This window comes from Lepidothrix coronata, unplaced genomic scaffold, assembly GCF_001604755.1.
Source record: "Lepidothrix coronata isolate B3197 unplaced genomic scaffold, Lepidothrix_coronata-1.0 Scaffold305, whole genome shotgun sequence".
NCBI lineage: Eukaryota > Metazoa > Chordata > Aves > Passeriformes > Pipridae > Lepidothrix > Lepidothrix coronata.
Window position 1 is genome coordinate 441,952 of NW_016690485.1, and position 23,338 is coordinate 465,289.

The 23,338-nt window shown below is 61.1% G+C and overlaps 3 protein-coding genes across 8 annotated transcripts in view; all 3 read right to left on the bottom strand.

Annotated features, from left to right (window-relative positions):
* IQCD (IQ motif containing D) overlaps positions 1 to 1,698 on the bottom strand; it is a 7,113-nt gene extending 5,415 nt beyond the window's left edge. For 2 of the 6 annotated variants that reach the window (XM_017837469.1, XM_017837463.1), the window contains exons 1-2: positions 1,302 to 1,418; positions 3 to 508 (exon numbers count right to left, since the gene is read on the bottom strand). In XM_017837469.1, the coding sequence (XP_017692958.1) occupies positions 3 to 311 (309 nt within the window). In that variant the 5' untranslated portion in view covers positions 312 to 508; positions 1,302 to 1,418. Of the gene's footprint in view, positions 1 to 2; positions 509 to 1,154; positions 1,236 to 1,283; positions 1,419 to 1,547 lie in introns of those variants that run through there. The other 4 variants (XM_017837464.1, XM_017837467.1, XM_017837466.1 and 1 more) reach the window with 4 other exon arrangements.
* An 11,997-nt stretch (positions 1,699 to 13,695) lies between these two features.
* On the bottom strand, positions 13,696 to 18,221 carry SLC35E4 (solute carrier family 35 member E4). The gene is made up of 2 exons (XM_017837528.1): positions 17,612 to 18,221; positions 13,696 to 15,953 (listed from the first exon to the last, which is right to left on the bottom strand). The coding sequence occupies exons 1-2, from the start codon at positions 18,219 to 18,221 to the stop codon at positions 15,526 to 15,528; spliced, it is 1,038 nt and encodes a 345-aa protein (XP_017693017.1). The 3' UTR covers positions 13,696 to 15,525.
* Positions 18,222 to 18,796: 575 nt separating this feature from the next.
* Positions 18,797 to 22,427, bottom strand: TCN2 (transcobalamin 2). The gene is made up of 10 exons (XM_017837444.1): positions 22,370 to 22,427; positions 21,668 to 21,857; positions 21,517 to 21,564; positions 21,159 to 21,289; positions 20,919 to 21,071; positions 20,669 to 20,844; positions 19,987 to 20,161; positions 19,706 to 19,895; positions 19,406 to 19,527; positions 18,797 to 19,299 (listed from the first exon to the last, which is right to left on the bottom strand). Exons 1-10 carry the CDS (start codon positions 22,425 to 22,427, stop codon positions 19,238 to 19,240), a joined length of 1,305 nt encoding a protein of 434 aa, XP_017692933.1. The 3' UTR covers positions 18,797 to 19,237.
* Between the last annotated feature and the right edge of the window lie 911 nt (positions 22,428 to 23,338).

Sequence of the window (23,338 nt, forward strand, 5' to 3'; positions counted from 1 at the left end):
GAACATTTCAGGCGTTGCTCCCTGGCTCTCATGGTCTCCTGTGCTCCAGGGCTGGCGAGCAGGTGCTGCATTTCGTTTGAAAGCTTTTGGTGCTCCAACAGGCTGGCTGTGATCTCAGGTCCCAGCATCCTAGCAAACCTCTCCAGGGAGCCAGTGATCCGTGGGATCAACCTGGTCATCTCCAGCTTGGTAATGGTCTCATCCAAGACAGTCAGGATTCTTTCCGTCTCTGCGCTATCAGGCTTTAGCTGACGTGGCTCCAACACCCCCATGGCACCTAAGGGGGTCGTTGCCTTCTCTGGAGTTGCCATGTCCTTCACCAGGGTTCTTTACTTCACGATGATGCTTGGAATGCAGCTGGATTCCCTGTTGCCATGGATTCAACCTGTGGGCTGAGTGGTTTGAAGTCTAGAAGGGACACAGCTCGCACACAAGGTGAGACTCTCAAAAAACATCAAGGTCCCTGTGCTGCCACTGTCACTTAAATCTTCCTCCTTGGATGTTCTCTCTAAGAGAAAACCATGATGACAGCATTAGGGAAACAAGGTAATGTAGGAAAATGTGTGAGTTTCAGATGACACTGGAGTTCTCCCTGGGTGTGGGCATGCGGTCAGGACATGCAGTCGTGGGTCAGAGCTGGTCTCTGTCCCAGAGAGGCTGTTGAATGCCCACAATAAGGCAATAATATTCCCTTAACAATAATTTCCTGGCCTCGAAGGGTGGTGGGAGGAAAGCTCCCAACTTCTTCTGAGGAGCAGCTGAGCCACAGCAGCACAGTCTGCAGCTCTTGTAGGGCCCTGTGCCCACCTTAGAAGGGTGGGCAGGGTTCCCAATAGGAAACCTCTATGCTTCAGGCCTGGCACTGCCAGAGGGTGGGAGGGGAATCCGGAGGGAAAGGGCCGAGAGGAGGGGACAGGGAGGGCACAAGGAGGGGGCAGGGGGCACCGGAGTGTAGGAGGCTGACAGGGAGCGAATGGTCCCCTGGGTGTGGGTCTGGGGCAGCAGGGGACCCAGGGACCCCCGGCTGTGGGACAGTCAGCGGTCGGCGGGGCGTGACTCCCAGAGGGGAGCATCCCCCGTGTGAGGGGCGGGCGGCTCGGGGGGCCGGGCCGGGAGGATCCCCGGGTGCAGGGGGAGTCTCAGGGGTCCGTTACTGGGGAATGCCGGCCCCCGGCGGCCTGCAGCGCGCTCGGTCTCGATCCCGACCCCAGTCCCTGCCTCGATCCCGATCCCGGTCCCAGTCCCTGCCTCAATCCCGATCCCGATCCCGGTCCCGGTCCCACCCGCCGCCAGCGCCTCACGTTGCCAGGCGACCGAGGGGGCGGGGTCTCTCCGGACAGCCTATGGCGAGCGGCGTTTGCCCCGCCCCGTGAGGCCCCGCCCCTCAGCGGCGCCCATCGCTTGATTGACAGCGCCACTGTCCAATGAGGAGCCCTGCGGTGGCGACCTGCCAGGTGGCGGGGGGGTCTGTCATGGCGGGCGGGGGCGTCGTGAGGGCGATGGGGAGGGGGACAGGAGGTAGCGCGTCCGCTTCGGGTTACCCAGACCTGTGTTCCTGAGAGCACGACGAATAACCTCAAAAACAAACTTCATCCCCTGGAGGTCAAATCTGCCAGGCGCGGGTCAGCCCAGTGGGTGTCCAGGAGCCCCGAGGGGGCCGTTTTGAATCACCAGACACATCCGAGTTCCCCTAAACCGAACCGTTAACGTGACTGCTTTTGCAGCGTTTAGGGCCATAAAAGCGGTAATGAACCTCAGCTGATTAGGATGCTGATGTTGTACAGGCGCAATTAGTTGGTTACCCGTGAATTAATTAGCGACCCCTGCAAGGCAGCTGCTGGCCCTCGAGCGCTGCACAGCGGCCGAGCCCTCGCCCTCTGCCCGGGCAGCGACACGGGTGCCCTCGGGACAGGAGGGATTTGATTTCCAGCGGGAAACTTGGCAAAACGCTGAGTGCCAGGGCAGCTCCCGGTGATGGCAGCTGTGTCCTTGGGGCAGGAGCCGGCAGGGAGCCTTGTCCCGGGGCTCAGCCTTCCCTGGCCTGAGTGTTCCCTTTATTTTGGCATGGCATGTCGGAGCCCGTGAATAAAACTGCAGCGCTGGGGCTGTGCCACTGTTCCAGCACGTCACACGTTATTAACTTTCCCTATGCAAAGCAAACAAGAGTCTGGTGATGGGAGATGCAGTGGGACCACCAAGGCTGGGGTTTATGGGCTGGCACTGGTAAGGATGGAGGAGAGGACACCCACGGAGGGGCCGGGCTTGCCCAGGTCTGTGCCTTCCCAAACTGATCAGGACCGTGGATCAGAGCAGGCCTGTGCTGGCTCTGGGGTGCTGTGCTGGACATAGAATCACAGAATCATTAAGGCTGGAAAAGCCTTCTGAGACCATCGAGCCCAACCCTTCCCCAGCACTGCCAAGGCCTCCACTGACCCATGTCCCCAAGTGCCACATCCACAGGGCTTTTAAATCCCTCCAGGGATGGGAACTCCACCTGGGAACTCCCTGGGCTTGACAAACCTTTCAGTGAAGACATTTTCCCTACTATCCAGCCTAAACCTTCCGTGGCACAGCTTGAGGTCATTTCCTCTTGTCCCAAAACAGGGTCTTTCACCCTGTGTGCAAGAGGCCACATGCCCTGAAGACATTTTGGCAATTAAATCCATCATGAAAAGACTGTCTTTTTCTTTGCAAAGTTGAGGAGTGTTTTGATTGCTTCATTTGAAATGGGCCACTGCTCTCCAAGAACTGCAGACCTGGCCTTCCTCACGGCCACTGCCTGGGGATGGGATCAGTTGCCCAGTGACTGTCACCAGTCCCCTGTGTCCTGGTGCATACAGCCTGCTCAAGGGACAGCAAGTCCTTGGGATGTACAGGAAGGGAGGAGAAAAAGAGTGGAGCACTGGGTCTCATCCAAACCTCCTCTAAAGTAGGGAAGACTGTGGATCACTGCTGCTCCCTCCTGGATCTGGGTAATTACAGACATTCCCATCCTGCAGGCAGAGATGGAGGTGATGACACAAGTCCAGAGCAGCCTGACTTGTCCTGCAGCTTCACACACCACTCCAGGCCAGCAGCAGCTCTTGCACCAGGAAGGAAACCAGGTCGATTTGGGAACTGGGTGAAACACCACTGAACCTGCATCAATCCCACCTCATCCAGGATGTAGGAAAAGCTCAGATCCATCCTCAAACAATTCCCTGCACCCAAAGTCACCAGACTGCATCATCACTGCCCAGAGCCAGAGGTGCCCGAGAATCCAAATTACGTGGGACATATCTGAGCAAGGAAGGGAGAGCTGGGAGAACCCTGGGTGCAGGTACAGCCCAAGCACAGAGCCCCCATGGTTTAAGTCTGGCTTTGTTCCAGCACAAGGGCCTTGTGACAGACACCTGAGCACCAGAGACCTCCCTGGCCCCAGCTGGGCTTTCCCCCACCATCCAAACCCCTCTCCAGGTGCTGGATCCTGCTCCTCTATGGAAAAGGGAAGCACAGAGTGTGGGACCCAACCAGCTTGAAAGGCCCTGATCCACCCCAGCTTGGCTTGCCCCAATAATTCCCTGTTCCTGCTGCCACCCGTGTGTGGGACAGGGGGAGGGACAGCAGGGAGGGGATGATTTAAACCGATTGTGCAATGATGGGGAAAGAACAGAAGCACACAATGAAGCCTTGCTGCAGCCAACAGCACCACAACCTGTCACTGCAGGGACAGTCCCCTCCTGCCACCGTCCTCTGGCTGCAGCCTTGCCTCGCACTCTGCTGGGAATGTGGAGCTCTGGCATCACACCAAGCCCTGGAGGAATCCACAGGGCTGACTGATCCCTGACCACATTTCACCTGCAGCTCCTGGTGCTGTTCACTCATTCCCATGTTGTGCCGTCAGTGGGGTGACGTGCTTCTCATCCATACAGTGAGCAGTTGGGAAGGATTCTGCACTTCCCTGGCCCCCAGAGCCTGTGAGAAAGGCTCAGGAAGGGCACGGAGAATCCAGGGAATCCCTGCAGTGTGGAACTTGCTGAAGAGACGAGTGTGGTGGGGTTTTAGTGTAAGCTCTGAGCAAACGGACTCAAAAGGGGCAGCCCACTTGGATATTGGGCTGGAGGTGCTGGGCTGGATGTGGGAGCACCAGGCTGGAGCTGGGTGGCAGGAGCAGGAGTGCAGAGGGACATGGGCTCAGGCAGAAGCATCTCTACAGCCAGCTGTGGGCAGCTCTGGGAAAGGAAAATCTCCCTGCATGTGTCAGGGCACTGAGACCAGAGTGTGTGAGTTCGGTCAGGCCAAACCTCAAATCCTGAATTAAGTTTTGGGCCCCTCACGACAAGACAGACACCGAGGGGCTGGAGCGTGTGCAGGGAAGGGAACGGAGCTGGGAAGGGGCTGGAGCAGCAGGAGCAGCTGAGGGAGCTGGGGGGGCTCAGCCTGGAGCAAAGGAGGCTCAGGGGGGACCTTCTGGCTCTGCAACTCCCTGACAGGAGGGGGGAGCCGGGGGAATTCGGGCTCTGCTCCCAGGGAACAAGGGACAGGAGGAGAGGGAACGGCCTCCAGCTGTGCCAGGGGAGGGTCAGATTGGATATTGGGATATTTCTTCCTGGAAAGGGTGGTCAGTCATTGGAACAGCTGCCCAGGGCAGGGGTGGAGTCTGCATCCCTGGAGGGATTTCAAGGCCGTGGATGTGGCACTTGGGGACATAGTCAGTGATGGCCTTGGCAGTGCTGAGGGAACAGTTGGACTTGATGATCTCACAGGGATTTCCCAGCCTTAAAGATTCTGTGATTCTATAGTTCTATTTAAGTCACAACCTCCAGTCTCCCAGGCAAATTCCAGCTGCTTCCTTGCTGTGCCGAGTGGGAACACCCAGGGCTGGATCAGCCCAGAGACCCAACCCCTGCAGAACCAGGTCCAGGGGACTGCCAACACCCACAGCCTGCCCTGGGGAACAGTACAGCTCCAACAGCTCCAGGGGCTTCCAGGCCATGGGGCTGGGGAGGTGGTGAGGACAGGGCAAAGGGGGCCAGGCATCATCCTAGGCCTGGGGCTCTTTGTACCAGGGGTGCTGCTGCGTGCCAGGGCTGACTCCTGCCGTGGGAACGCTGGGATCAAGGACAGCACTGAGCTGGGGGGACTGGAGAAACTCGTGACTGGCTTCTCCCAGCACAGGGAGGATGGGGAGGGGCCCAGAGGGGCTGAGCTCTGTGAGCTCCACACAGAGGAGCTCTGTTAGAGCCCCACAGCCCCTCTGCTTCCGTGGCAAGGGGAGGACACATCCCTGTTCCCTTCAGGGTGCTGCTGCATCCCAGGAACCGCCTGGGGACCCCCATGGTGCTCAGGGTGTCTTTTGGAGGATGGATGGATGGATGGATGGTGGATGGATGGATGGATGGGTGGATGGATGGGTGGGTGGATGGTGAATGGATGGATGGATGGTGGATGGATGGATGGATGGTGGATGGATGGATGGTGGATGAATGGATGGTGGATGGATGGATGGGTGGATGGGTGGGTGGATGGTGAATGGATGGATGGATGGTGGATGGATGGATGGATGGTGGATGGATGGGTGGTGGATGAATGGATGGTGGATGAATGGATGGATGGTGGATGGATGGATGGTGGATGGATGGATGGATGGTGGATGAATGGATGGTGGATGGATGGATGGTGGATGGATGGTGGATGGATGGATGGATGGATGCAGTTGTTACCATAGCAATAGGGATGAACTGCACAGCAGAGCCAACCTGAACCCACCTGAGTTGAGAGTTTGATGGAGGGGGGACAAAGTCAAGGACTCTGGAATCAGAAAATGGGGAGACAAGGAAAGAGCAGCCAGTCTCTGCTTCTCCTAGCACAAGAACTGGGGACATGCAGTGAATCTGCCCAGATTGTAGGTTTACAACAACCTAAGGGTGCTGGTTTTTCACATTCCATTATTAAACAGCAAGACCTTGCTCCAGGAGGCTGGATATGTACAGGAGAGTCCAAAGGCCATGAAGGGCAGGTCAGGCTGGTGGGGGCTGGAGGGGAATAGGTGGGCTGGGGGACCCTGGTGGGCTTTTTGCTGGATGAGCAGAGCAGTGTTCAAACAGCAGCTGAAGCCTGTGTGGTAACACATGAATGGCCACCAAATCCACTCTCTCACTTGGTTTTAAACCAGTCCTTTTCTCACAGCATCTTCCCGCAAGGAAAACCCCAGGGGTGGCCAGCACAGGTCGGCCACCCCTGAGTGACAACCTCCAGCTCCTCTCTAAAAACCTGTAACAGGATTTGCTTGTTGGCATTTTGTTATTATTCACCTCAACACATCTCTGCTTGGGTGTCAGTGCTGCTCAAAAAGTGGTGTAGATGGACACCATCCTGTCACCGGTGCCAGCACGACCAGAGATGTTCCCTGTCTGTCCTATCCAGCAGCTGTCACAGTGAAGCACAGAATGGTTTGGGTTGGAAGAGACCTTAAAGATCATCCAGTTCCTTGTGGTGAACAGCAGATCCCCATTTTCCTGGACAAACCCAACAGGCAAAAGCTGAGGTCAAGAAGGAAGGGCCTGTCCATGGAGAGGACAGTGTGCAGGGCAGATTTATCCCAGCTGGGAGGAGGACAAACAGCAAGAAGGTGCCTTAAATACTCAGGAAAGGCAAGACTTGATAGACCTGTGTTTTGAAGCCAATGTAGGTGCCAAACCCTTGTTTTCTATGCAGTACTTTCAGAGCCTTTCAGCACTTGAATCATGTCTGTGGAGAGGTTAGGGGAAAAATTTTATTTCTTTAAAAAAATAGTCTTACAGTAAATGGAGAATTCATTGTCAAGGCCTGATGGCTCCCAGTTTTGAGCACTGGAGTGTGACTTGCCCGTGCTGTCCTGGAGTCTGAGCTATGCCTTTCTCATCAGTCATGAGATTTCTCTTCAGAATTCCAGCTGAGGGACACAGCTTGAAGGTACTGAGCATTTTTCAATCCAGTGTAGAAAAAACTTGAGCATGTGACAGCAACCTTCCAAGATCCAATTATTCCCTCAAGGCCACTGGGAAGCATAAAAAATTAGCAACTTCATTTCAAGGAGAAAAGGTTTATGTTATGAAACCTCAACATTGTGATGGGGACTGGAAAATCAGGCCACAGAATCGTGGGATCTCCTGAGCTGGAAGAGACCCACAAGGATCATCCAGTCCAACCCCTGGCCCTGCACAGACACCCAACAATCCCACCTTGTCCCTCAGAGCGTTGTCCAAACCCTCCTGGAGCTCTGGCAGCCTTGGGGCTGTGCCCACTGCCCTGGGGTAGTTCAGTGCCCCAACACCCTCAAGGCACGAGCCAGGAAAAGCTCCATCCCTTTCACAGAGGAAAACAGTCTTTGGAGAAGTGTTTCATTCCTGCAGCTGCCACTGCTCCGTTCCCAGCCCGGAGCTCTCCAGCCACCACCTCCTCACGGATTTACAAGGGCAGCAGCACCAGACAGAGGGAGGGATTGTGCTGATTTATTGCTGTAACGGGACCGTTAACTTCCTAAAATTCCAGCGGGTTGGAAGCCGTGGCCGGAGCGGGGCACAGCCTGCAGGAGGAGCTCTCTAGACGCGTCTCTTGCTCTTTTTTTTGTCTGCAGCAGCCGCTGGTTTCTTTGGCTTCGCTTCAGCCGCCGACGAAGGACGGGTGGGACGGGCGGGCACCTTCCCACTCCTGCGATCGAACACTTCCAGGGATTTTTTAAACTGTTCCTCCGCCTTCTTTTTCCACTCCATCTTTCTCTCCTGGTCTTTCAAAAACTGCTGCTGTAGCTGTTTGTGGAGACTTTTAGTCTTCTTTTTGGCCTCTTCAAATTGTTTTACCTTTGTGAAAGCAAATGTAAGACCTGAGAGCCTCTGTCCTACTATGAAATAAAGGATTCCAAAGTGATGCTTGTCTTCAGGAAGAGACACATCCCACCATATCCCTCAGTATGGCCAAGGAAAAAGCCCCAATATGTGTAATCACAGAACCCCAGAATTGTTTGGTTTGGAAGGGATCTTAAAACCCATCTCCCACCCCCTGCCATGGGCAGGAACACCTTCCACTAGCCCAGGTTGCTCCAAGCCCCGTCCAACCTGGCCTTGGACACTTCCAGGGATTCAGGGGCAGCCACAGCTTCTCTGGGCAACCTGGGCCAGGGCTCCCCACCCTCACAGGGAAGAACCCATCTAAACCTACTTTCTCCCAGGATATCTTAGGAACAACATCTGAGTCCGGGTTAAGCCCATGGCAAACAATGCCTGTAGCTCATTCCAAACCACAGGTGACTTGGAGATAGGATACGGCAGCTGTGTCCAGAGGTCAGGATGGAGGCTCAACCATTCATGTCAAAGGTGGCCCAAATTCAAGAGCTGCCTCCTCCTGACCATTGGAGGGAGCCTTGGCACCCCTATCCTGATGCTGAAGACCTAAAGGCCCCTTTGTGCCAGAGGGGGCCACGAACCCCATCCCAGGGGGGCAGCACCAGCAGGGCCTGGAGGGGTCAGGGGGAGAGGAGAGCCCACCTTCTCCTCCAGGAGCAGCTGCTCGTGGACAGTGGAGCGGGGCAGGACACTGTCCGGGTCGAGGTCCCAGTCCCCAGGGCTGCTCTGGGTGAGAAGGGCTTTGTGTCAGAGAGCGGGGGGTGCAGTGGGGGCTCAGCCACGGCCCACAGGCCTGCTCACAGCCCCTGAGCGGGAGGGTCCCTCACCCAGTGTGGGGTCCCCCAGCCCAGGACGGTGTGAGGGTCCCCCAACCCAGGGGGGGGTTCCCCAGTCCCACATGAAGGTCCCCCAGCCCAGGACGGTGTGAGGGTCCCCCAGCCCCGCACCGGGGCCCCTCGAACCGCCGGCTCTGGGGTGGTGGGAAGAAGGTGACGCGAGGCCCTGTCCTGCCCTGCTCCTCCATGACCCGCTGGCCCCGCTGCTGGTGGTCGGTGGTTGCCATGGTGACATTGGCACCCACCGGACTGGCACCATCACCAATGGCTGCCTGAAGGTGGTGACCTCCCTCTGTCCCCACATGGAGCACCCCTGTGTCCCCGTGAGGGACACCCCCAGCCCCTGCATCTCCGGCTGCCGGGCTCCAGGGCACCCGGGATCCACAGCGTGGGGACACACAGGCTGAGCAGGACCCCACTGGCTGCGTGGCCTGAGGGAGCACCACTCCATGTCCCTGATGGGCACAGTCACAGAAACACAGAGTCATGGAATGGGTTGGGTTGGAAGGGACCTTAAAGCTCATCCAGTCCCACCCCCTGCCATGGGCAGGGACACCTTCCACTAGCCCAGGTTGCTCCAAGCCCCATCCAACCTGGCCTTGGACACTTCCAGGGATCCAGGGGCAGCCACAGCTTCTCTGGGGCTGTGCCAGGGCCTCCCCACCCTCACAGGGAAGAATCTCTTCCCAATATCCCATCTAAACCATCTTTCCTTCAGTTTGAAGTCATTCCTATTTGTCCTGTCTCTCAAAGCCCTTGTCAATAGTCTCTGTCCATCTCTCTTGGAGGCTCCTTCTCAGGTACTGGAAGGCCACAAAGTCACCCTGAAGCCTTCTCTTTTCCAGGCTGAACAATCCCAATTCTCCCAGCATTTCCACATAGGAGAGGTGCTCCATCCCTCTAATCTCTGTGGCCTCCTCTGGACTCTCTCCAGCAGCTCCACGTCCTCCCTGTGCTGTTCCCAGGGCTGGAGGCAGCTCTGCAGGGGGGTCTCACCCGAGGGAGCAGAGGGGCAGAATCCCCCCTGCCCTGCTGTGGGATCCACTGTGGGATCAGCCTAGGACATGGTTGGTTTTCTCCAGGGTCGAATCCTGCCATCCCCCGATACAGCCCAACAGCAGCTCCTGGGGCAGGGACACGACCAGCACAAACTTCAGCCTCCACAGGCTCCGGGGGCTCAGCTCTCCAGCAGGGATGGTGTCCCGGGGTTGTGGAAACGCAGAATTGAAGAGTAACACAGCTGCTCCGAGTACAACGAGCTGGTGTGACCTCTTGGCAGGAAATCCAGGGAAAACCAGCAGCAGTTCTTCTAGATCCATGCCAGAGCACTGGAAATAAGCTCTTCTGAGGGGTTGGAGCGTGAAGTCTGTGCTGCTGGGAGTGCAGGGGGTTTGAGATACACCAGCGATGGAGAATCTTGCTATAAAGACAATCAGCCCAGTTTTCACATCTCTTTTGTTCCAGGGCCCTGACAGGGACTCTGAGACCACCACGTGCTCGGGGAGTGTTGTTTTATTCCAGAACAAACTGTGCTGCTGAGGCAGGACAGCAACTTGCTGTGAGTCAGGATACTTGGAGTGTCACCAACAGCTGTTTTTCCTTACTGGGATAGAGCTTTGGGTTTTGAGGCAGCAACCCAGAGTCCCGTCATCTGCTGCATTCCAGAGAGGGAATGGAGAGCACAGGCAGCATCTCTGACTGGGAGAGATCCAAAGATGTCCTGACCATTCCTTCCCCCAGTCTGATTGCCCAAAGGCTTTTTCAGGAGGTGCCTTGGCCTCTCTTGGGAGATCCATGGTTATTGTCCCTGCCCATGGCAGGGCATTGGAATGAGACAATCTTTAAGGTCCCTTCCAACCCAAACCATTCCACGATTCTATGATTTGGGTGAGCTGCTCATGAAGAACCCCATTCCCTGGTGGTCTGGGAAGCCAGGATGGGAGCAATCCAAGGAAGTGCACTGTCAGTGGGAATCCTTGCACGAAGTCATTGTGTTACTGGGAACCAGAAGCCTCATCTGGGCACACTCTGGCATCGCTCACACCAACCCATCTGTTAATTCTGGTTTCAGCTGGAGGGGGTCCCACAGCCCCAGCTGAGGGGAGGGAGTGAGGCCAGGTGGGGGATCGGGCTCTGCTCCCAGGGGACAAGGGACAGGAGGAGAGGGAACAGCCTCAAGTTGTGCCAGGGGAGGATAACGTTGGATATTGGGAAAATCTGTTCACTGAAAGGGCTGTCCACCCCTGGCACAGCTGCCCAGGGCAGAGGTGGAGTCCCCATCCCTGAAAAGATTTCAAAGCCATGTGGATGTGGCACCTGGGGACGTGGGTCAGTGGTGGCCTTGGCAGTGCTGGGAGAACATTTGGCCTCGATGGTCTTAGAGGGCTTTTCCAACCTTAACAATTCCATGATTCTCTGATTCTATGACTTTAAAAATATCTTCAAGCTCCTGTGATTTCATCTTCTAGAAATTTGGCGACTGAGCCAACAGCCTGTTCGGCGTGGGGCAGGAGCCTGGGACATGGAGAGTGAGCAGTGAAGCCACCAGTGAAGCCCCCCTGCCTCAAAATGGTTAAGGGAACATTCTAGATTTTGTGGGTGCTGGAGCAGAGAATGTCGTGCTAGAAGGCTCATCCTGTCCATCTCCTGGCCTCCAGCTGGGCTTAAGCAGCTTCAAGCATCCTCAGATCCCTGCCCCCCCTGAGCTGGGCTGTCCCACCAGGAAAAATGCAATCTTCCATCTACCCTAAAAAAGGCTTTGCTGTAATTTCATCTCTGGAGCCACAACAGTCCCTGACACAGTTTTAGGACTGTGATGTGGATGGTTTAAGAGCACAGCCCAGCATATCCCAGAAGGATATTATTTCCTGGCTCAGGCTCCCCAGATTAGCAAGTGTTTGTCCCTGCTGCCTCCCACTGCAGATCCCAAATCCCACCCTGCCAATGCAGTGAGCTCCCAACAGGCAGCAGTTAATCCCTGTCCTGAAACAGAGATAATTTCCACCCTGTGCTCCCAGGCACACAGTAAATCCACCTGGATTTCCTCTCCCCTGCTCCTGCACCAAGGGCTCACAGCACCATCCCGGCACATTCCATCGCTGCCTCCAAGGAAGGTTCAGCAGTGGTTTAGAAGCAGATCCAAGAGAAACTGCCTGGCTGGATCTCATCACTGAACTGTCCCATTGGATTTAATTTCTCCCAGCTCAGAGTTCCATGCTTCACCTGTAGCTCCTTGCTGGAGAGGGACTTGGGACAAGGGATGGAGAGATAGGACAAGGGGGAATGGCTTCTCACTGCCAGAGGGCAGGATTGGATGGGATATTGGGAGGAAATCCTTCCCTGTGAGGGTGGGGAGGCCCTGGCACAGGTTGCCCAGAGAAGCTGTGGCTGCCCCATCCCTGGAAGTGTCCAAGGCCAGGTTGGACGGGGCTTGGAGCATCCTGGGCTATGGAAAGTGTCCCTGCCCATAACAGAGGGTGGGACTGGATGGCCTTTAAGGTCCTTTCCAACCCAAACCATCCTGGGATTCCATAATTCCATGATTCCTTGCCAGCCAGCACCTCCAAGCATATGGAGGTGCCACCATTCCTGCTGTCACCACTCAGAGCTGTCACCCCTCCTCAGGAGGGTCACCCCTCCCCATGCCCACGTGAGGACTGTGCCCATCATTCCCTGCTGGGCTGGTCCTGCCCCGTGCCAGGGGCTGCTCTCCAGAAAGGGGTCCCATCTGCTCCCCTCCCACAAAGCCCCCAGAGCTGGGATGCCTTTCCCTCATCCAGCTCGGCCGGAGCAGTGCTGGACTCAGCACATGGGCAGCTGCTGCCAGTGGGAAACCCAATCCTTCCCGGGGCCTGGTCGGAGCACAGGGATGACACCAGGCTGAGATCATGGCCCAAAATACCCAGAGAGAAAGTCACCTCACCTGGCCAGCCCTCCTGCCACTGCCCTCCATGGGCAGCACAACTCCCAGTCCCACCAGGAATGCTGCCCATGGGACCCCCGTGCCCATCCCAGCTCCCTGGAGCGGTAGGGCACCAAGTAGAAATCAGCAGGAATCCAAGGTGGAAAAGGCAAAGCTGTAGATGGAGTCAGGATCTGGGCAGACCCAGTGCCAGCAAATGAGTCCAGGAGCTGGGATGGGCAGGAATTCCCTGGGGAAGGGCTCCTGAACCAGTGATGCCACAGATGGCTGTTTTGCAGGTCCCTCCACTCCTCCCAGAAAACCAAAAGGGCTTCCAACCCTCCCTGCTATGGAAAAGCCTCTGGAATGTGAGCCCAGAAAGTAAACAGGTTCCTGGCCAGCACAGGGGCTGTTGGCTGATAACTGGGGGCCCTTTGTGTCCCTTTTGGGATGGGCACCACTCCAGCCACACCTGGAGCACCTGCCAAAGGTGGCACCAGCCGTGGCACTCCGGCACACCCGAGAGCTGCCCTCCCTTCAGTGTGTGCTGGGAAGGAGCCGTTCCCCAGGTGCTGCTAGAAGTGGCCTCCAAACTCCTGCCCTGATAATGGAAACAAATCGCTGTTTGGGAAAGAGGGCGGGAGCGAGCAGGGATTTTCCAGGGGAAGAGGGTCGTGCTTATGCGGTGGGGTGAGTCACCGGGCTGGAGGGGCCGGACTGGCGACACATGGTGTGATTGTTGGGGCTGTCCTGAGCAGGGCCAGGAGTTGCATCCAATGATCCTTGTGGGTCCCTTCCAACTTCAGGATATTCCACGATTCCATGACTCAGGGAGCAGGATGCCCCAGTGCTGCGCCGGGGCAGGGCGAGGCTCCCAGCAGGACCAGCCCCGGACATGCGGTCAGTGACTCCTCTCCGTGTCACCACACCCTCTCGGGCTGCCAAACCACGGCTGTCCCTGCACTGGAGCACAGAGCCCTCAGACACAGTGGCCACGGGGACATCCCGAGGCATTTCCATGCCTGTTTCCCATCCCTACACTGAGTGGTTCCTCCCTTCCTTCCCTCTCGGGCAGGAGATCACCGCGAGCCGAGGGTGGCGTACGACAAAAATAGAGCTTTATTTTGGGACAAGTGCAATCGGAGCTGGGTCCTTCGGCCCCGGCACGGAGACACGAGCATGGCAATGGCCCCCACGGCCCCCGGCGGTGCCAGGGCACACACAGGGCTGTCCCTCTGCCATGGTGAGTGTGTGCTGTGCCACAGCCTAGCATCTCCCACGCCTCAGCCTGGCACCGCCCTGGAGCGATGGCGGGTGGTCTGGACTGTCCCCGTCCCCTCAGCCGGGCTCTCGCCGTCTCTGCCACCGATACCAGTCTGTGCCAGCCACGGCACGCTGGGAGGGACGGGGACAGGGAGCTGTGGGGGCTGGAAGGGCACAGCTGGGACAAAGGTGACGCTGGCAGCACCACCGGCAGCCCCATGGGATTGTCACAACACGGTGGGGTTGGGGACAGGGGAGGGGACACGCACCTGCCCTGTCCTGGGCATCCTGTTTGGCCATGAGAACAGTGTGTACACACAGCCAGCGTCCACTCCAGCCAGCAGAGCTCAGTAGTGACACACACACGTGTGAACACACACACACACACACGTGCACACACACAGACAGACAGTTCTGTTTCCCCAGGCAGGACAGGAGCCGGATGCCCCGAGTCCTGTATCCAGAGTCGTGTATCCACAGCCATGTCCCTGAGCATTCCCAGCCTGCATGTGCACACAGGGACACACGTGTGGAGCTGGGGCACACAGCTGCACACACACACACACACAGAGGTACCTGCACAGCGCCTGTGTGCACACCTGTACCTGCCTGACCCCCCCCCAGAGCTGTGCACAGCAGCACACACGTGCCACACGCACGCAGAGCTGTGCACACACTCACATATGTACAGTCTGTACCAACGCACACGTGCACGAGACCTGCCTGCACATGCAGAGCCTTCACACAACACACGTGTGCTCACAGAGCTGTGCAAACCAGCACACACCTGTGCACAGTGCCTTGCACATCAGTAGGGATGTGCAGTGCAGAGCACCGTGCACCTCAGCACACGTGTGTGCACACAGAGCTGTGCACACTGTCACATGTGCACACAAAGCCATGCACACTGACACACGTGTGCACAGCACTGTGCACCCCAGCACACGTGTGCACAGAGCCATGCAAACCACATGTACATAGTGGGTGTCCCACTCTGCATGGTTGTGTGTACATGGTACCATGCACCTCAGCACACACGTGTGCACAGAGCTGTGCATGCCAGCACACCCATGTGCACAGTACCACACACACTGGCACACACATGTGCACAGCACTGTGTACATCAGCACACACATGTCCAGAGCTGTGCACACCAGCACACACATGTGCAGTCACACACACTGGCACACACATGTGCACACCAGCAAACACGTGCTCACAGAGCTGTGCAAACAGCCACAGGTGTGTGCACAGAGCTGTGCAAACCAGCAAACACATGTGCACAGAGCCACACACGGGCACACACGTGCACAGCACTGTGCACCTCAGCACTCCCGTGGGCACACAGAGCCAGGCACACTGGCACACACACACGTGCAGAGTGGCACACACACTGGCACACACGTGTGCACAGTCACACCCATGTGCACAGCACTGTGCACCTCGGCACCCATGTGGGCACACTGGCAAACCCGTGCGCTCAGCGTGTCACACACCGGCAGACACGTGCACAGTCACACACACGTGCAGTTTCACACACACTGGCACACACGCGTGCCCGGCATGACACCCCTCAGCACACACACGTGCTCGCTGAGCCGAGCTCCGCAGCCCCCCTGCCCTCACTCAGAGCCTCCCTTGCCCCCGCTCCGCCCTCAGACCCCTACTCGTGGCGCGGGTGCCGCCGCGGCGCCCGCAGGGGCCAGCACGCGGCCAGGAGCTGGGGCTGGTGGTACAGCACCATCCCCGCCAGCGTCAGCGCCACGCCGGCGTAGCCCAGCGCGCCCAGCCGCGTGCCGAACAGCAGGCGGGACAGCAGCAGGTTGCCCACCACGGTGAGGCTGCCCAGGAGGTGCAGCGTGAGGGCGGAGGTGAGGGACAGGAGGCAGGACGTGGCCAGGTTGTAGAGGACGGAGCCCAGGCAGCTGAGCAGGACACAGCCCCAGAGCGCGGCGTCGGGGCGCAGCACCCCCTGCCACGAGGGGCCCAGCTCCAGCGCCACAGCTGCCCCGAACAGCAGCACAAAGCTGGGCAGGGACGTCAGGCCGAGCAGGGACAGCGCGTCCAGATGGTCCTCCTGCAGCAGCACACCTGGGGGGACAGGGGACAGTCAGGGGGATGTGTGAGACGACCCAGGGGGACACCCAACACCTGCAGCGGCTCCCACCCAGCTGGGACACCCAGCACCTACAGGGGCACTAACCCAAGGGGAACACCCAGCACCCACAGGGGCACCCCCAGATGGGAACACCCACCAATATGGGTCCCTGCTCGCTGCCCAAGTAGTTAAAAAATTCCAAATGTCACTGGGAAGGGGTAAATGGAGGGGACAGTCCCTTCTGTGGGCTGGGGGTCCCCTGCCTTGGGGGGGTGTCCCCCACTTTGAGGGTTCCCTGGTTTGGAGGTGCCTTGGTTCAGAAGACACCCCAGTTCAGAACTTTCCCATTTTTGGGATTCCCTGGTTTTACAGGGTGCCCTGTTTCAGACAGTGTCCGGGTTCAGGGGTGTCCTGGTTTGGGGGTCAGGGTGCCACAGGACAGGGTTGGACAGGGCAGCTTCCCCAGCCTGTTTTGGAGCATTGTCCCCACGTCCCCCCTCTGGGTCATCTGGGGACAGTGGGGACAGCAGGCACGACAGGGCTGGCTGCCACACACAGACATGCACAAGGGGCAGTGCTGTGTCCATGGGAGACAGAACAGCCCCCAGGCTCCCCAGGGCCACTGTCCATGTTCCATGGGGGTGACAAGGGGACAGGGCAGTGGCATGATGGGCAGGGGTGTCCCTTGGGGGGCCACAGCACCTCGGTACAGCCAAAGGGACCTCCAGGAGAGCACAGGGCCCCACAGCAGAGCCTGTCTCTGTAGTGCCCTGAGTCACAGGCTCCAGAGGAAACAATCCCTTCCCAGCCAAAAACATCCTGGCTGGCTCCTCACTGCCACTTGCCAAGGACACCATGGCCCGGGTGGCACCAGAGTCCCTGGGAATGGGGGACTCACAGGGGTCCAGAGCCCACAGTGCCGGCAGGGAGCTCATGGGAATGGGGCAGGCTGGGTATCCCTGTGCCTTCCCATGGCCCCAAGACATGGGACAGTGTCACCAGGAGCCAGCAGTGCCAGGGGACACCACAAGGACACCAATGGTGTCATCACTGAGGTCAAACTGAGGTCACATCACCTCAGGGCCAGGAGCATGACACAGCCCCAAGGGGCCAAGGGTGGCACTGGAGTAGCACTGGGGTGACACCAGGCACAGAGTGGGCAAGGGGTGGCGCTGGGGTGACAGTAGGGTGGCACCAAGGCCAAGGAGGACAGCAGGTGGCAATAGGACTGGGATGGCATAGAACTGGCACTGGGGCGGAGGTGACACTGGGGGCCAGAGTGCCACCAGGGCTGGGGTGACAACGGAGTGGCACTGGGGCCAGGGTGGGCAGGGAGTGTCACCAGCACCAGGGTGGCACTGGGGTGACACCAGTGACAGGGTGGGCAACGGGTGGCACTAGGGTGGCACCAGGGACAGGGTGGGGCTGGGGTGGCACTGGGGCTGGGGTGACACTAGAATGACATCCAGTATAGGGTGGGGAGGGGGGTGGCACTGAGGTGATACCAGAGCCAGGGTGGGCAGCATGAGCGAGCAGGGAGCGTCCCCAGCCCCACGGTGACACCGGGGTGCCACCAGCCCACCCGCGCACCAGGGGCCGCGCCAGAGGAGGACGCACATGCAGGACAGCGACAGGGACAGGTGGCACTTACTCTGCTGGATGGACTTGAGGGCGCGGAGCACGGTGGCGGCCAGCAGGAAGCCGCAGCCGGGCTGGGAGAAGCGGAGCCCGCCGGCGATGCTGCAGGCGGCCCCGGCACACACCGGGCCCATGGCCCAGCACTGCAGCGGGTGCGGCCGCCGGCCCCCCAGCACCCCCAGCACCAGCGTCACCAGCGGCGTGGTGGTGGCCACGGCCTGGGCCACGTCCAGCTGCACGTAGCTCAGGCCCAGGTTGCCCAGGGCCACGCTGGTGCAGAAGGTGAGGCTGAGCAGGTAGATGCGGGCGCGGGGCCGCGGGGAGCGGGCACCCCGCGCCCAGCCCAGCGGGTACCCCACGGCCACTCCCGACAGCATGTGCAGCGAGGAGAGCAGCAGCGGGTATCGGAACCCGTGCGCCGCGAAGATCCACTTGTTGAGGCCGGCCATGGTGGTGCCGGTGCCCAGCCAGGCCAGCACGCTCAGGGTCAGCGGCAGCGCCGGGCCCGGCGGGGGCGGCCGCCCCCCGTCCGCCTGCCCCGGGTCGGGCTTCCAGGGCCGGAGGGTGCCCTCGCCCGCCGTGCTCATCGCGGCCTCATCGCCACGCCGCGACCGCGGGCACATGGGCACCGGCCCCGCTGCCTCCGGCCGCCCCTCGCCGCTCTGCCCCGTCCTCCCGCGCCGCGCCGGGAGCCGCCGCACCCGGGCAGCGGCGGTGTCGGTGACCGGTCGCTCCGGCGGTGGCGGTGTCGCTGTCGGCGGTGTCTCCGCGCCCGGGGGCGGTGGCGGAGCTCAGCCCCGCGGAGCCGGGGCCATGTGCCGGGAGGAGGCGGCGGCGGCCGCCGGGAACCAGCGCAAAGTTTGGTGATGGCGGGAGCGGAGGGCGGAGGCTCCTCCCCGTGAGGGCCCCGCGCGTCACGGCCGCCGGGCGGGGTTCGGGGGCACGGGGGCACCGCGGGCACGCCCAGCGATCCGCCCGGGGCGGCGGGGCCCGCCGGGGACCTTCGGCCCCGCCGGGACAGCACAGCCGCCTGCCCGGGCCCCGCCACAGCCCCCGCCGCCCTCAGGGAGCGGCCGCCATCGCTGCCCCCGCCCCGCCCGCCCGGGAGCGTCACCGGCATCGCCCCCGAGCCCGAACCGCGGCGACATCCCCGACACCGCCCCCGGCCCCGCTCGCTCCCCTGCCCTGCCGTGATCTGGGGCCTCGGGTTAAACGCCGGGGGTGCCCCTCGCGCTGGGTGTGGCACTGGGGGCCCCGGGGGCTCAGTGGGCAGGGCCAGGGCCCCGCCAGGGCGTTACAGAGGAGGGTGAACCCAGCTGGCGGCTTTCTGTGGATGAGCAGCGCTGACTCGGTCTCCACAAATCGTTGCATATCCCAAAAATGCTTTGGACCCCCCAAAACCGGCTGCTCCCAGCACCTGCCTGCGCCATCCCTGAGAGGGACCAGGACCAGAGGAGCTGCTGGTCCCAGTGCTCCCATCCAACAGCACCCGTAGGACAAGGCACATTCTGTCCCCCTCCTCTTCCTCCTCCCCCCGGCAGATTTGGGGTGCTGGCCCCTGGAAAGCAGGAGACAGAAAGCAGGTCCTGTGCCCACAGTGGAGGTTTCATTGCCATCACCCCCTACAGCCCCCCACCCTCTACCACTCGCTGAGGCGCAGGATGAGGGTCTCCCCATCATGGGGAATGTAGTCGGCGACACCTGCAGAGGGAGGGACAGTGACCTCAGGTGAGACTGGGGGCCCCAGGGGCCGTGGGGACTGCCTGGGACCCCCACTGCCTCCCAGGGACCCCCACCCATCACTCACCTGTCAGCAGGGGGGTGCTGGGGGCTGTCAGGAGCTGCCAGTAGTTCCGCTTCTCCTGCCGGGCCTCCAGCCCGAGCACCTGGGTCAGGTAGGGGCCCTGGGGGGTGTCCTGGGTGTCAAACCTGGGGGGTGGCAGAGGGCAGTGAGGGGGATGAGTGTCCAGTCCTGGCACTGCTGGCGGTGGGACAGGGCAGCTCCCAAGGGAGCCAGGCAGTGGGAAGCAGGGTGAGCCCTTGGCGTGGGTGCAGGACACGTGGCCACCCCAGTGCGACCCCAGGGGACCCCAGGTGGGTCACATACGTGAAGTGGGGTTCCTGTGCAGTGGCCGCCCTGAGCACATCCAGCAGGGAGGCGGTGGCGGGCGTGGACACCCGCCGGTTGTAGAGCTGGAGCTCGGAACACCAGGGCTGGGCACACTCCACCATCAGCCGCACTGTCTTGTTCCCTGGCACCTCAGTCGGGGGCTCCACGTCGAGGGGTGTCAGCGTATCTGTGAGAAGTCACTGTGGCGTTGATGGACACCCGGCCACCACCACGGTGGCACTGGCACCAACCCCATCCCAGCTGCCCATGGCTCATACCCAACTCCTCCTGGCAGTGCATGGAGGCGATGTCCACGTAGGAGTGGCCGTGCAGCACTGGCAGCACCTGGGCCATGGTGGTGGCCGTGCCGAAGGCATCCAGGTTCTCCAGCAGCACAGCCATGGCCCGGCTGTAAGCTGGCTCCGTGTGGCACATGCCTGTGGCCAGGAACACCTGGAGCAGGAGGGAGGTGGTGGGGCAGCAAGAAGAGGAGGGAGGTGGTTGGGCACCTGGGCACCTCAGGGCTGAGCATCACCTGCCCTGGGGCAGCTGCCTCTGCCCAGGCACCACCATCTGCATCTGTACCTGCACCTACACCCCACATCTGCACCCACATCTTGCATCTGCACCTGTAGCTGTATCTACACCCACATCTGCACCTGCCTACACCCTCGCCTACACCCTCACCTACAGCTTTCTGCACCTGCACCCCACATCTGCACCTGTACTTTTATCTGCACCCATATCTGCTCCTGTGCCCACACCCACATCTGCACCCAAATCTGCACCCGCATCTACACCCACATCTGCACCCAAACCTGCATCTACACCCACATCTGCACCCAAACCTGCATCTACACCCATATCTGCACCCGCACCTGTACCTGCACCCACCTGCAGCCCCACCTCCCCTTGCCAATTCCTGCTCCCATGCCAGAAGTCCCCTCAGGTGACACCCACCTGCAGGGCCCAGGGGGTGCTGTAGATGTTGCCGATGATGCCCTCGGGTCCCTGAGCCTGGGCCATGCTCCTGCTCACCCTGTGCACAGTGTCCCGGAGCTCGGCCGCCAGCCTGGCCCCCACCAGCCTCCTGCGCTCCAGGCAGGCGAAGGCCAGTGCCAGCACGGCCTCCGTGTCTGCAGGGACACCACGGTGTCACCGCGGGCTCACCCCCCGCCGGGTGCTCCTGCCTGCACCCACGGGCCCTTACCCACGGCGCCGTGCCCGAGCCGGCCGCGGTGCTGTGCCTCCAGGAGCCGGCGGATCACCTCCTCCCGCACCCGCTTGTGGTGCGCACACAGCGCCAGCACACCCAGCCCGTACTGGTAGTAATTGGTGAGGGGGTGGCCGTGCCGCCGGGAGCCTGGGGAAGAGGGGTGGTGTCACCAGGGTGAGTGAGGTCCCACCCTGTGGGTGCCCAGGTGGGTGGTCACCCCGTGGGGACACTCACCTGTCCAGTCCTCCTCCAGGTAGTATTTGAGCCACGTCACCAGCGCCCGGTGGGGTTTGGTTGGGGGACAGGTGGCCCTCAGCCCCAGCAGGTACAGCGCCAGCCGCCCTGTCTGTGGCCGCTCTGCACCCCTGCAAGGCACCGGGCACCTCCCAGGACACCACCGAGGGTGTCACCCTGCCCTCAGGGCACCTCCAGGACACCACACTGGGGGTGTCACCCTGCCCTGGGGCTCCTAGGACCCTGCTGGCAGTGTCACTCTACCCTCAGGGCACCTCCCAGGACCCCATCAGGGGTGTCACCCCATGACAGGGGTGATTTCAGGGCACCCCGTGTCCCCCAGGACACCCACACGTACGTGCTGAGCTCAGCATCCTGCTCAGGGTAGCCATGGGCCTGCACGCTCCTGTGGGGACCTGAGGTCAGTGTGTGGGACAGGGGTGTCCCCAGAGGCCCGTGGGGAGCCTCAGTGTCCCCATGGGGGTCCCGGTGTCCCCCCAGTGTCCCACCTGCCGTAGGGGTGCTGGAAGGCGCGGTGCAGCCTCTCCAGGTAGTGCTGCTCCAGCTGCAGGTTGTGCTCCCGGCCCAGGCGCAGCCCCAGGTACGTGGCAGGGTCGGGGGCCCGCGCAGGGTCCCCCGCCAGCCCCAGCAGCCGCGCGCTCAGCGCCCGCACGGCCCCCGCCGGCCCCGGGGGGGGCTCTGCCCGGGGAGGGAGCAGGTGAGGGGGCACAGGGGGCTGAGACCACCCCCCGCAGCATCTGCAGCCCCCCAGAGCTCTGTGGGGATGCAGCCCCGGCACCCAGCCCTGCCGTGCACCCAACACCCTCTGTGTGCCCCCACAAATCCCAAACCCTCGAGATTTCCCACAAAGAGGAAGAAACAAAGGAAGAGCCGCAAAGAGAAACACAGAGAGCCCGGCAGAGCCCCCCTCCCTGACACCCCTCTGTGACACCCCTGTCCCAGTGTCCCTGTGGGACCCACAGGGGGTAGGCAGGGGCTGGCTCCGGGCAGGGAAAGGGGCTGCAGGAATCAGACTCATGGGGGGAGCTGAGCCCTGGAAAACGCATCCCCAAGGGATTTCACGAGGCCCCCGGGACTGGGGAGCAGGGCTGGGGTACAGGGTGGGGTTTGTCACCCCAGCCCTGCCCCTCAGGGACCCCTCGGCCCCGGGGGGGGCCCGGGCAGGTCGGGGGTCCCGGGGCCGCACTCACCGCAGCGCTGGGCGGACAGGACCGCGGGCGGCAGCAGCAGGACGAGCAGCAGCCACATGCTGGAGAGGGACAGGGGGTGACACGGAGGGGACACGGCACCGCCGGACGCCCGGCAGCGGCAGGATGAGCCCGGGCGGGACCGGGACAGCACGGGAAGCTGGGGCGGGAGGCCGTTTCCGCACGTCGGGGCCGAGTCAGCAGAAACGGGGCAGAACTTTGGCTGGGACGCGCCGGGGGGAGCGGGGGCATCACGGGGGCTGTGCTGGGTCACCCTGCCCCGGGTCACCCTGCTCCAAGCAGCCCAAAAATAAAGACAGGCGTGAAATCCCACAGATCTGGTGCCTCTGAAAACGAGAATCCACTGCTCGCTTCCAACCGGGATTTAATTGAGAAAAGGAGGATTAATCAGCCGCACCCCAGAGCCGGAGGGGGGGGGGAGGCTGAGCCCCAAAAAGTAACTCCCTAAAGCCGGGGGGTCCCGAGCCCCAAAAGGTAAAACCCCGTAGCCGAAGGTGGGTGTGGGGGGCTGAGCCCAAAAGCCGAATCCCCCCAGCCCGGGGGGGTCCCGGGACCCTTTGGGGCTCAGCCCGGGAACCCCCAGGCTGGGGGGACCGGCCTGGGGACCCCCTGCCCCCAAACCCTCCTGAGCCTTGGCGGGGGAAAAGGGGCGAGTTCGGGGGTCATGGCCCCCTCGGGCTCAGCGGAACCCCCGGGAGCGCCCCGAACCCTCCCGGGGTGCCCAGGGCTCCGGGGGAGGGGGGGGCGGCGCCCCCGGCATTGGAGGGGGTGAAGCACCCCGGATCCCAGCCAAACTCGCGGGGGACAGGGCTGTGGGGGCTCGGGGGGGCAGTGCCGCGGGGGCTGTTGGGGGCCTAGGACCCCCAGACCGTGGCACGGCCCCCTATCCGCGCCCCCGGGTGAGGCCGGGACCCCCGGTATATCCCGGCATATCCCAGCATGCCCCGCGCG

Coding starts and splice junctions, on each gene's coding strand:
- SLC35E4 (XM_017837528.1), bottom strand. CDS start 18,221: ATGTGCCCGCGGTCGCGGCGTGGCGATGAGGCCGCGATGAGCACGGCG. Junction 15,954..17,611: donor CCTCAAGTCCATCCAGCAGA/GTAAGTGCCACC, acceptor CTGTCCCCCCAG/GTGTGCTGCTGCAGGAGGAC.
- TCN2 (XM_017837444.1), bottom strand. CDS start 22,427: ATGTGGCTGCTGCTCGTCCTGCTGCTGCCGCCCGCGGTCCTGTCCGCC. Junction 21,565..21,667: donor TTCCAGCACCCCTACGGCAG/GTGGGACACTGG, acceptor AGGTCCCCACAG/GAGCGTGCAGGCCCATGGCT. Junction 20,845..20,918: donor GCTCGGGCACGGCGCCGTGG/GTAAGGGCCCGT, acceptor GTGTCCCTGCAG/ACACGGAGGCCGTGCTGGCA.